Raw genomic sequence first — 13,473 nt, forward strand, 5'->3', positions numbered from 1 at the left:
AGGCTTTGCCTGCCTCTCTCTCGCGCACCTGTACCAAACAAACACGCCTTGGCTGAATGAAAGCCCAGTGGATGCATAGATTGCCTCCTACTGTAGAACGTTTTGCGTCGAATCCGACGCCAGGTTCCTTTTGACGAAATGAAAGCCTCTTTCTGCTTCGGGGGCGGGGAAGCCAAACTTGCGGTGAGAAGGCGCTCCCGATCCGCCGCATCTCGCCTCCGTCCTCCTTTTGCGTCTCGTTCCCCCGCACCCCACCTCTCCCAGATTGCAATCTCAGCCGAGCGGGGAGGGCCCACTTTGGCTCGTGTGTGAGTGTGAGAGAGCGAGAGCGAGAATTGCGTGTATGAGTGAGCGAGCGAGCGAGTATGAGGGCGGGCGCGGAGCCGCGGTCCGCCTGTCCCAGGGGGCGGCGCGGGGAAGCGAGGCGGCCAATCCGCCAGTTGGGCTGACTGGGGAGCGTCGAGAGAGAAGCAGGCGGACTCCCGGCAAGCCAGAGGCGGATCAGCTCGGCACCTGTGGCGGCTAGAGCCGAGTTTCTTGAGCAAGTCGCTTGGGGCTGCTGTGTGATGCCACCGCCCGGGCAGGAGCGGGTGTTGCCTGTGCTGGGGGCGCGTTGCAGAACCCTCTACCCCTTCTCCGGGGAGCGACATCGGCACGGACTGCGCTTCGCTGCGGGCGAGCTGCTCACCGTCCTCCAGGCGGGGCCCGACGGCGGCTGGTGGGAAGGGGAGACGGCCGAAGGGCTGAGGGGCTGGTTCCCGGCCAGCTACGTCCAGCTCATTGAGGTGAGAGGCGGGAGAGGGGAAAAAAACAACGAGGTCAGTCGTTGGTGGGCTCACCTTTGGCTAGCCTCAGGGGAGTGCGCGGAGTGGCTGTCGGAGGTATCAATATTGCCCCAGAACCTCCTTGAGGAGAAGCCTGTTGCGGGGGCAGCGGGAGGGAGTGTCGTTTCTCCCCCCCCACCCCCCGGTGGTTCGGATGCCCGGGTGTCCGTTGAAGTCCGGCGAAGTTTGCTCCCCGCCTTTGGTCTGGGGTGCAGCTGCCGTGTCGGTGCGTGGCTCTTCTTGGTCGTTTGCAAGCGCTGGTTGGGAAACACTCGGGGCGGTTCTGGGGGCTGCAGCAGAGCAGGCGTCCCTTTGCGGAGTGTGTGTGTGTGGGGGATTTGTGGGCGCGCATCTTGGCCGCAAGCTCGGAAGCCGCTACAAGATTTGCTGCGGGGTGGGGAGTGGGAGAGGGGCGCGGGGGGGAGCTGAAGCCTGTTCGGTGGGACTCGCTGTGGAGCGTGAGGACGGGACGGGATTCCTTCGTTGCCTGGGTGGGTGGAAAGCTCGCCCCGCGAGGAGGAGAGCTGGCGCGTGGGCTGCTCCGCGGAGCGGTGTGGGGAGAGCTGTGGTGGTGGGCGGCTGTACAAAAGGCATGCTGGGAGCTACTTCAGGTTTAAAAAAAAAACAGTCGTGTTTAAGGACTGTTGGCTTCTTTTCCCAAGCATGACAAGCAGAGGTTGTGCAAACCTCACAGATGTTTTGCGGGGATTCTCAGCCGTCTAGGTCCTGGTCGTGCCAAAGGTGCTCCCCCGCGAGACGCAACTGGACTTTCTGGTTTTTCCTTGAAGACGTTTCACTTCTCATCCAAGAAGCTTCTTCAGCTCTGACTAGGTGGTGGGGAATGGAAGGCTTTATACCCCTGGTCATTTGCATTCTTTTCGGGAGTCATTGAGGCCACCTGGAGGTTTATCTGCATCATAAGGGTCACCTCAGAGATGTTCTCCAGCTTAACCAAGGACTCTGCTATCTCCCCTTTCACTTTGTGGTGGATCTCCCTCCCCCCATTGCATGCATGAAGGGTTCCTTTCTTCCCCCTCTCCCCTCCTCATGTTGAAGCTTTTGGTATGAAACTGTTAAAGCTCATTTCAGCCCATGACAGTGAGTAACTTCCCCTCCTGCTCAGGAAGATAGACTGTCTTATCCTGAGTCAGACTGTTGCTTCATCCAGCTTCAGATGTTTGGCTCAACTACGCCCCCGCCCCCCTCCTCCAGATTTCCAAGCCATTTGCTTCTATTGGCTAGGAAGGAGTTTAGGGTATTTAGTGCTGGCATCTCCAGGTTAGGTCCAGGAAAGACCTTGGAAATCTTTTCCCACTTAGCTGAGGAGACAATTGATCTTTTTTTTATAAAGCAGCTGTTTCTATTCCCATGAAAATGGGCTTTGGTGTGCAAAGGTGCAACCAGAGAATTGGATTGCCCTGTAATCAAGTTATCATATATTCATGAAGTACACATATGGTGTTGTGCAGCCAGCTGCTTTTTTTTAAAAAAATAGGTACTTCCTAGGTTGCACATCTTGCCTTCTTATGGTTATATGATCATCAATATGATCATCATAAATGCGTTCAAACTGCTATATACAGAAGAAATTAATACACACAGGTGATACATTTATTCTTTTCAAGCTTCTTTTGGAAGACTGCAGTATTTATGTACGGTTAGGTTCTTACAGAGCACTACCGGGCTAAAGGAGAATGGCAAGATCTTCTATTTAAATTACAGTACTGTAGTTCATAATTTAATGAAAATACATTTTTACTTTGGTTAGTTATATGTCTTAAATAACCAGTATCAGCACTGCTCTGCTCACAAAATCTTATTCTAGAAAATGTACAATTTTGCAAGTATAATTGAGTGGTGTCACTATAATGTGGTCCTACAGCACCACTAAGCCAATGTCATCATCCACATTGTTGTATATAATATTTTCACAGGTTGCTTAGAAAGCTTGTTGGCTTCTACCTTGTCAGAGGATTGTGTACTGTAACAAGTGCTGCTGTGTAAAGTAGGATTCTGGTCCCAGAGGCCAAACAAAGCAGGGTTAGGAGTACCATAGCATTCTCTAACTCATGTTCCCTAGCAATTTAAATTTTATGATATATAGATTGTTAATTCTAATTCCAGCTGGGAGTTTTGCCAAAAGTTAAACTGTGCCTGTATGTAAATTTCTTTTAAAATAGTTTCTGGCTGATGTAATACTACTTTAAAATATAGTGTTCAAACTACAAGGACATCTAATGAAACCAGAATCATTGTTTTCACATCGAAGTTTTAGTGGGGAACTATGCACATATCTTAAAAATGCAACATGCTGCTAAGAAGTGATAGATTTCCATGATAAATTAGACAAGGTAATAGTAATGGTATAATATTACTTATTCTGACTACAATAATTAACCATCATGCAATTTTGGAATGTTTTCTAGGGAACAAAGATAATTATTGTTAGCATGCAATTGTAAATAATGGAGTATATTTATGAAATGTAGATGGGATTGACTGTTCAAGTAATGTGTTTGTGGTTTTGGATAGTAATCTAAATCAGGTGTCTCCAACCTTGGCAACTTTATGATTTGTGGACTTCAATTTCCAGAATTCTGGAAATTGAAGTCCACAAGTCGGAAAATTGCCAAGGTTGGAGATCCCTGATTTAAATCATGCATAGTGTGACTTAGAACAGTGGTTGCCCACCAGTGGGCCAGGGACCACTGGTGGTCCATGAGAAAATTTTGGTGGTCCACAGAGAAATGTCACCCCCAAAGCACTCCCCCCAAAGCAATTAATCCAGGCTGCACAGGAACACAAGGCTGTGCCACTCACATGGCCTGCAGGAACACAAGGCTTGCATTGCTTGCATTGCGAACAACACGAGGTAGTGAGGGGAGGGGGGAAGGGTGGAGGGGGGGACTTGCTCCACTCTCCCCATGCACCTCGCCTGGCTGCTTCTTTCCACTTCTTTCTTCTGCTTTTGGCTGCACTCAAGGAAAGCAGCAAAAGTCTTTCTTTCTCTCCCCTAAACTCCATCAGAAATAAGTCCTTGGGACCCTGCAAGAGGCTGCGTCAGTGTGACAAGTCTCACAAAGACTCAATTCTGGTGGAATTTGGGGGAGAGAAAGAAAGACTTGCATGAAGCCAAAAGTCTCTCTCCCCCTGAGAACGGAGCTGGAGACGGTATTCTGCGATCCCAAATTAAGAATAGTTGATCGGTAGGAAAACGGAGTGGGGAATTTTCCTGCAGACTTTTTGGGAGATTTTCCCAGGGTCTCTGGTCCATGGGATTTAAAATTATGAGTTTGGTGGTCCCTGAGGTCAAAAGGTTGGCAACCTCTGGCTTAGAACATATGTATGTGGCCACAGTAATGGTCATCTGGTTGAGTAGAATAGTTCCAGGGAACCAGTCAGGGAATCTTTTATGACTTGATTTTCACACTGTTCAAATATACAGAGTTGGCTGAATTTGTTGCAATGCAATAACCATGAACAATTATTTTCCCACCACACTGATTAGATTTACACTAAATCAAAATCCAATAAACCATAATATATCTTTAGTGGCTTTTGAAAATACAGCTTGTATGAACTTTATGACCTCTTTGAGGGATAGACACATGATATCAATAATTACTGCTATAGTGTACCCTGTAGTGTTAGGGTCCCTAAGCATATCCTGCTTCTATACTGCACAGTTGCTTTAATGGGTGTGATTTATTTTATTTACTTTTCCTTCATAGTGATATGAAATTCTAAGCTGTTAAGTTCATTTGAATGTCATATTCAACTTTTTAAGTTTGTCCATAAACTCCAAACAAATTAGAGATGTATATGAATAGGTGCTCGTTGTGGGTGCCCACAGTGGGGGCAATATAAGAGGAGGGAACAAGTGATATTGTATGTATCACAAATTATGTACTCACATAATTTTGCATTATGTTATGACCACATGATTCACGTTACTAGCATGATGATGTTATAATACATGTGTCATGTTGATGTCAGCGTGGCATAATTGTTCTGGACACTTTTATTTCCTATTAGCAATGAGCTAGCTCAGGATCTGCCTTTTAATATAATGCTGTACATCATGGGTTCCAATTGTGCCATATATGATAAGCTAATGAAATCACTGAATTGGTTGGCCAATGTGTTGGGGAGAAAGCTATGTACATTTCTGTGCATGAATTTGCTAAACTGCTTTCTTTTTAGGAAGGTAATCTTGCTTCCCAATTAAGTTAGATGTTGTTACTGTTGAAAATTGTCCTGCCTGCTACTATTGTTTACAGGATTATTGTGTAGTGTTTATTAATATTGATACTTACTAGCTACTCCTTGTAACAAGTAAGGGAAACCCCAGAAACTGTATTTTACAAGTGAATAAAATTCAATGGAATACAGTCTTAGAAGCGTTAGCAATTGACAGTTTGCAAAGTTATGTACATTTGGCTCTGAATTCTCTATGGGCACCATTTTAAGTTAATACTAAAACAGTTGTAGCTTTATATTTATGTTTGTATGTTTAAATAAAATAACCAAAACCTGTGAGCCAGGTTGTAAAAGACACTTGAGAAAAGGACTCACGTACATTCCCATATGGAGGATAATTTGATGTAGCCTGACAGTTCACGCCCTTTCCTCTTTTGGAAGCTTAAAACCTTTGGCTGCTGCACTAATATCTAATCTCCTCATTGGTGTTCTTTTTGCTGTGCTTCTGAACTGCTTCTTATTAGAGGCTGTTTGTTTCACCATAAAAGACATAATTGCCTTCAATGGATTTGTTCCTGTTAAGCCTGTTTGAGATGGTAGGGTAATGGCTACAGCCCTATTTATGCTGTAAGGCATACAAATTCATACACAATATTGTCGTGACTAATTATAAGCTAGACGATTACACAAAAAGAAGAGGATATGGCAAAACATCTGTGGGGTTGGGAAATTATAACTCTGCTTTGGCCATATGCTTTTAATCATGTATGTTTTCACTGCTTTCTTTTACAACTGGTCTGATGAAACAAACTATTTGCAAGTAACGGAATAGTGTTCTGGTCTGGAAGTGGGTTAGTCTCAATGCCCTCTTGGGATCTCTTCCAGCTCTTGTTTATAAACTTGGGATCTGAACAGTAGAGAGGTTAATAGAACCAAAATGAATGGGAACCCTTTCTTTTCTTTATTAAGAGGTTTCTTCTTGGTTGTGTAGCTGTCAGAGAAGGAAAGCAGCCAACCAGCCTACCAACCAACCAGCCAGCCATTCATTTGGGAGTCAGGTTCTACCAAGTGGGCTCAAAGCCAGACATTAGGAATCAAGGTTTTTTAAATTAAGGATGTGAACAGCTTCCATGAATGAGTCTGAAATGTAAAAAGAACAACAACAACTGGGTGGTTTGAAGAACACAATATGATGGTACGTTTTTAAAACTTATGAAGTCTTCATAAAACTCATGAAGCAATAACTAGAATTTTTTTTAAAAAAATCCTGATGGGATGTAATGAATGCTCTTGCATACCCACCAACATATCACAAATGGGGAGGGGGGAGATGCTGTAAAAGTTGGGCTGTCATATTCAGGCTGTAATAATCTGGATGACCATGAAATAGTAGCAAAAAATACAAAAACTGTCAGCTGTCCATGTGTTTGCAATCCAGATAGTATAATAACAATTGCCCTTAGTTTTATATACCGCTCCATAGTAGTTTACAGCACTCTCTGAGCGTTTTACAAATGTTAGCATATTGTCCCCAACAATCTGGGTGTCAGCCCTAATAGCACAGGGCTGCCATTCCGGGGGGTTGGACAGTTGCTCGAGACCATGGAAGTGATAAAAGGCATTGGCAAAACAAGGTGTGTTGTCATTTATTCTCCAGTGGGAACAGCGGAACCTGACACTGGATCATTTTATCAACCTCAGAAGGGTAGAAGGATGAATCAAACTTGACCTGTTCAGAATCGAACTCTGGGCAGTGGGCAGAGTTAGCTTGCAATACTGCATTCTAACCACTGCATCACCACAGCTCATAAGGCCAGCCTAATACAAGAGCCCAGTTCCTCTATTATTGTATACTGCTGAAGACTGCGGATAGCATTTGTTTGAAAAAGATTTATTCAGAAAGAATAATTTTCCTGCTAGGGCTCAATATTATACCATGGTTTATTGTTGTGAGAAGATATGATCTGTATGCAAAGATTGTACTAAGGCATAATACAGGTTGTTTAGTTTTGGTGATATATTGTGTGAACCCAGCCAATTGTGATTAATTCAAAAAACCGTATTTAAAGAATGGGTTAGTGTACTGAGTAAATCATGTTACCCATGGTAAATATTAAGGTTGAACCTACCCATTTCTCTTTCATCCAGGAAAGAAAATTCTGTGAAAGTAACTTCAATATTGGGACGACTTGATACTCCGAACTGTATTCAGCCCTCTTCATTCAGAAATCAAATACTTAGTTTGTGTGTGTGTGTGTGGGGGGGGGGGCTGAGAATACTGAAACAATAGTTTCAGTAATTGATATTAACAAATAAATGGTCAAATTAATGAATTTTAAGATACCCAATTCAAGATGTTGTATTTCTATGAAATAGAACTGAAGAAGGATGTTCCATATGAAAAATGTACATGGAATATGTGCCTTTGGGTACATGGCCCACTTTTTCTGTTCTAGGTTTCTGTTCCAAATTGTAAAACAATATTTTCTGCAATAAATGATTTTCATTTCATTTTTAAGAAATTAATCAATCTGTTTCCTGGTCTCATTTAGATGCAAGGTATGAGTTACATGCTTTTTAAATGGGCAAGAAATCTTGCCAGCACGCATCCTGAATCCCAGCTTTTTCTTTCAGGCAATAAATTAAGAAGTGAACTGACAGGGGAAAAATACGGTGTTGTGTATGCTGTAGCCCCCCCTCTCTCCTCTCTCTCTCTCTCTCTCCCTCCCTCCCTCCCTCTCTCTCTAGTTAAAACTTTATTTTAAAGTTTGAACTACTTTATATACTGTAAAGTTGGCCAGTTCAGTTCTGTGCATAGTTATTTGGAAACACATTTTTCAGTACTCACTAGGATTTATCCCAAATAAATAGTCACAGCTCATAGGACGGCAGTTTAAATTGTTCAGTCCACCCACCCACCCATTTACCCACACAGGCACCCAGCCATCAACCCCCATGTATATATAAAACAAAATTAGAGTATGACTCCTTCACCAGAGTCCAGGTGGTTTATAACAACAACATACCATTAAAAACAACCCAGACTCCTCCAAAAAAATAAAATAAAATGAAAATATGAAAAAGTCTGAATATTAGTGAAAGTCAGCCAATGTTCCTTAGTTCTTAAATGCCTGGAACAAAATAATTTAAATTGCTTTTTTGAAACAATGTTCTTCTGAAGGTAAGTGATACTACAGTAACGGGAAGACTACATGAAAGGCTCTGCTCTCGGTACCCCCATCCCTCTCACAAGCTGTGTTCTCAGTGCAAAGGATGGGCAGGTTCATTCAGAGGAGAAAGAAAAAAGGAACTAGCCATATAGGTTTGGTGGTCAATGTATATTACTATATCAGCTAATAGTTCTCTCCTTGCAAAACCTAGGCCTACCCAATGCATTGCTTCATGGAATTTACTGTTTTTAGTAAATGTAGTTGATCTTGGAAGGGTAACATTTGCATATGTTCATTTCAGAGAAGATTATTTTGTTATATGTAGCAAAACTACTACTGCTCATTCTCCTTCATGGATGTGAAGAAGCTGCTGGCAGCATAAATTGTGCATGACTATAGGCTATCAGGACTTTTGATAGCTGTTGTCTCCTCCTGTGGTTGGACAGCTCTTTTATGAAGAATAGTATATAACTCCAGGAATGATGAGAGAGAATGCACCCATTTGTTGAGCTGCTCTTATCTGTAGTGGGTTGTCTAAAGAAGAAAGTCAAGTTTCTCAGGAATTTTATTCTATGGATAGATAAGAACAGAATCTTAGTTGAATACCTTTCTTCCCTCTTCGCAGCTAACTATGGACAGACATGGGTTCTAATTTAGTTTTAATTAGATTCTTACAGTCCAACAGTTGGTAGCAAATGTAAATAGTGGTTTTAGAAAACAAGTATAAAATTATGAGGCACCAGGCATATTCTTAATCCAAGAATATGTGTTTGGAACAAGGATGGAACTTTGAAAGCATACAAACATATATAGAAATATATATTAGATTAGAAACCCTTGTTAATCTTATGCAAATCTAGAGAATGACCAGTCAATTCATGTTTAAATTTTACACAGCAATTGATATGTGGACAGTTTGCTCAGTAAAGAGATATGAAAATATGGCTCCTTTTGGTGTGATTTCTTTTGCTGCTTAACCAGAAAAGTCTTAAAATGTCAAATGAGATGCAGGTGTTAGGAAAAACGAGCATCGCTTTGCTCAATGCAAAGTATGGTGTCTCTTAGAAATAGCTGCCAATTAGAGCTCTATGGCTTTTGAACATGGTAAAAACCTACAAACGTTGATTCTGGTTAAAACTAATAAAAGTGGATTAAGTAGTTCTGAGACTATAGAGAAGATCCTGCTATAAAGCTACAGGTTTAATTAATGGGGATGGGATTTGAATATTCACTGCAATCAAGTTCTCGCTGAAAGTACTGTATATCGGGGTGTCATACTCACAGGCCAGATGCATCGTGTGCTGGCCCCATCCCTGCCTGGTTTAGCGAAGGGGGAAAAAGTCACAATATGTCACGTGATGACTCCATGACAATGAAAGTTTTGACACCCCTGCTTTATACCCTTTAATTGTCTCTATTTAAAGCAGGGTATAATAATCAAATAAGGATGGAAGGTCAATTTCATTTATTTAAGTCTATTTTACTTCTCTAATCAATAAAGCTTATATTGTCAAACAATATCACCATCACTGTTTGGCTTTGAAAGGCCACATTCTTGTGACTTACTACATAAAAATCAATATGCAGTGCCATATCTTCTAGTACTATCTATTGGAAAATTCTTTACCCAAGTTTTTCTATACAGATAATCCTCAACTTATGACCATTGAGTCCAAAATTTATGTTGCGAAGAAAGACAGTTGTGAAATGTCTTGTGCTGCATTTTATGAACTTTTTATGCCATTGTTCAATGAATCACTACAGTTATTAAGTGAATAATGCGGTTACAAAGCAAATCTACCTTTCACCATTGCTTATCAGAAGCTCAGACGGTTGTAAATGACAACCCCAGGACACTGGGATGCTGCAACCATCGTAAATGCATGTCGGTTGGCAAGCACTCAAAGTTTGACTGTGGGATGTTGCAGTGGTTTTCAGTGTGAGAACTGGTCATAAGTAATTTGAAAGGTCATTAAACACATTATAAGTCGACAACTACCTGTATGGCTTTATTTTAGTTTTTTGAGTTTGGTGCCTTGGAATCCCACTCTTAGGGAAGCTTGTCAAATATCTCATGTTTTTTTGGCAAGAGCATATGAGATCAAATCATGTATGTATGTGTGTGTGTGTGTGTGTGTGTGTGTGTGTATGTATGTATGTATGTATGTATGTATGAATGCACTCATTTGTAGCTCTTTTGAAGTCCTCTTATTTTCAATTTGTCTTCTGTCTTTCTTGTTTTATTTGGTATTTTACTTTATTGATTTTTAATACTATCCTGAAAAGTAGTGTAAAGATTTTATAAATAAACCACAAATTCTGCCAGGCAAGACTTGTCCAAGATTATTTCCTGTGGGTCTGCTATTAAGCAAGTTCATTCCTTTGGATTCTTTCCAAACTACACCACCTTGTCCAATATAAAAGCCTGAATTTAGCAAGCTGAATTCTTTTTTTAAACTTAAGCAGTTCCAGACTAATTTTGTTTCAGGAAATGTTCTGAGGCCAAACTTTGAATATGAAAAAAAAAAAAAATGTTTTATAAGGTTCCTTTCCCACCTTTTCCCACCCCCACTTTCTGGACATATGATAGGTTAGGATTCCCTATTGTACTGGTAGTGTTATAGGAGATAGAAAATAATAAGATGAGAGATCTTACTATTGGTTTTTATTATTATATGTTATTCTTTTATATCTTAAAAATGATATAAAATGTAATGTTAAATTTTCTATCTCAAGGTTGAATCACATAATGTTTTCTCACTTGTATGATGTCACGGTATAAATTGGCTTTGACTTGAAGGGCCTTTGGCAATGAACTAAAGTTGAGAATCACAAGGCACACCAGATGTCCAGCACTACTCATGTTGAAAAAGTTTCATTGTTTCCGTAATCTGTGTGGATTTCTCTTACACTCATCTATAAGGCTAGAACAGACTAGTGCTTGAAAGGGAATGTTGGTGATTAAAGGTATTTTAAAAAGCAATAACTTTTAACTATGTTGGAGAGTTACCACTGCTGCTTGGAGAGTTGTCACTTGTTTCTGAATTGCTAATGGCACAAATAGCCTTTATGCAGTGCTTGTATTCCACAGAGTATTCACAGTTGCAAGAAAAGCCATTTGGAGAAAAATGGCTATTTTCTAATAGAAGATGTTAGAATATGAGTGCTGGAAAATATATCCTGTTGATACAAGAGTCTTTCGACTTTATCTGAACAACAAGTGTACTAGTTTCAGGAAGAGCATTTGGGTTGTGGAGAGGCTAATGGCTATGGTATTTTTATGCTAAAATCAAACAGCTGGAAAGGCCTTTGGACTGTCCACTTTGTGACAGATGAATAAATATAATATTGTTTGCTTAAATAAAATCCTGCTGCTCCAAACAGGCTAATTACTATGCATCTGTCTTCACATGCCTTGTTTGCTAAGCCCTATAAACCTAGAATAACCCAGGAAATCATAGCTATGAGAATTGGACTCTGGGATAGGAGACTCTTTTAATGAATCTCCCTGATAATTGTTTATATCTCAACATACCAAATTAGCCCACCCAGTATTTTATAAATCGGTAACATACACCAGTGGTAAAATGTATCTCATTTAATCTCTCTAGTCCCCTTTGAACAAGTGGCAGCAAGGAAAATGAATGGGAAATGCTGATGCAAACAAAAGCAAAACAGGACTCCTGCTGTATCACCCCCAATGGCAATCATATTTAACAGATTATATAAGAAGCAAGCTCAGGTTTTTCCATAGAATGAACACTGAACGGGGAATTATGTGAGTCTGGAAGAAGAACAAGCTGTTCAACCCAGCCCAGTCTAAATAAAAACAGGTCTCCTGTGGCTCAGACAAAGTGTTTCTTGCTCTTTGATGTTTCACATCAGGAGATGACTACCTCAGCCCCAGTAAACTAATGGGCTCCATTGCAAATGCTTGCCCAGATCCCCTGGTACACACTTTCGGTCTGAACAACTGTTTCAGGCCCTTGTCAAGCATCTTTTCTGCCCAGCACTGCCTAGAACTGGAGTTTTTGTATGTCCCAGTTTAATTCAGTAGCATTGCCTTTGGAAAGAACTAATTTATTATAAAAAACTTATCTCAACGTGGAGCTGGTCCGCAAAATACCACAAATACCTATTACCTAAAGGGATTTGTTTTTGCATTTCAACGTATCTATTTTTGCTTTCTATGAAATAAAACCAGGCCTTTTCATCAGAGCAGGAGTCCCCAACCCCTGGGTCATGAACCGGGACCAGACCATGGGCCGTGCTGCTCAAGCAGCGGGCAAGTACACCAACCTTCATTTTGCTCATGCACGGGAGCTTGGTTGCGCATGCAAAATCATCCCTTCCCAACCACCATTGCTGCTACGGCTGTTTGGAAACTCTAAACTATTCTTAACACTGGAAGGGCAAAAGTAACAAAGGGCAGTAGGGATGGAGACCCTTAAATACCTTTTCTTTCTCCCCGCTTTCATTTTAAAAAGATTAATACACATCCTAAAATAATATTGACATTTTAAAAAATTATTTTCAGTCATCCTAATTTCTAGGTTTCCCAATTTAATATATATATATATATATATATATATATATATATATATATATATATATATATATATATATATATATATATATATATGTTGTTTTCTGAGGTTCTCGCTGGTATTTGTATGTGGATGTTTGGTTATTCGGGTTTCTCGCGTAAGATTCAAGTATCTAGGCAGCGTTTGGCGAGGTCCCACTCGCCATCTTCAGGCTGGTGCTTTCGGCTTAGTGCCAGTGCAAGCAGTGCTGCTTGCACTGGCACTAAGCCAAAGCACCAGCCTGAAGATGGCGAGTGGGACCTCGCCAAACGCTGCCTAGATACTTTGAATCTTACGCGGAGAAAACCCGAATAACCAAACATCCATATATATATATATATATATATATATATATATATATATATATATATATATATATATATATATATATATATATATATATATATATATATATATTTATTTTCTTAAGTTTTTGTGGGTATCTATATGTATGGTATTCAGCTTTGTTCGGGTATTTTCCCACGTCATTACAGTTGTACTTTTAAAGTTGTAGCAACGTTTTGGCAGAATCTCATCTGCCATCATCAGGCTTCTGTATTGTGTTCGTCAGATGAGATGGCAGATGAGATTCTGCTGAAACGTTGCTACAACTTTAAAAGCACAACTATAATGACGTGGGAAAATACCTGAACAAAGCTGAATACTATCATCTATCTATCTATCTATCTATCT

General features: G+C 40.8%; 1 protein-coding gene across 1 annotated transcript in view; it reads left to right on the forward strand.

Annotated features, from left to right (window-relative positions):
• Positions 1-421: 421 nt before the first annotated feature.
• GAS7 (growth arrest specific 7) overlaps positions 422-13,473 on the forward strand; it is a 158,564-nt gene continuing 145,512 nt past the window's right edge. Inside the window, exon 1 of the mRNA XM_026667570.2 lies at positions 422-785. Within this exon, the coding sequence (XP_026523355.1) occupies positions 567-785 (219 nt within the window). The 5' untranslated portion in view covers positions 422-566. The remainder of the gene's footprint in view (positions 786-13,473) is intronic.

Source organism: Notechis scutatus, chromosome 2 (genome assembly GCF_049901735.1).
Source record: "Notechis scutatus isolate UNSWTSFEM ecotype Mainland chromosome 2, rNotScu1.2, whole genome shotgun sequence".
Taxonomy (NCBI): domain Eukaryota; kingdom Metazoa; phylum Chordata; class Lepidosauria; order Squamata; family Elapidae; genus Notechis; species Notechis scutatus.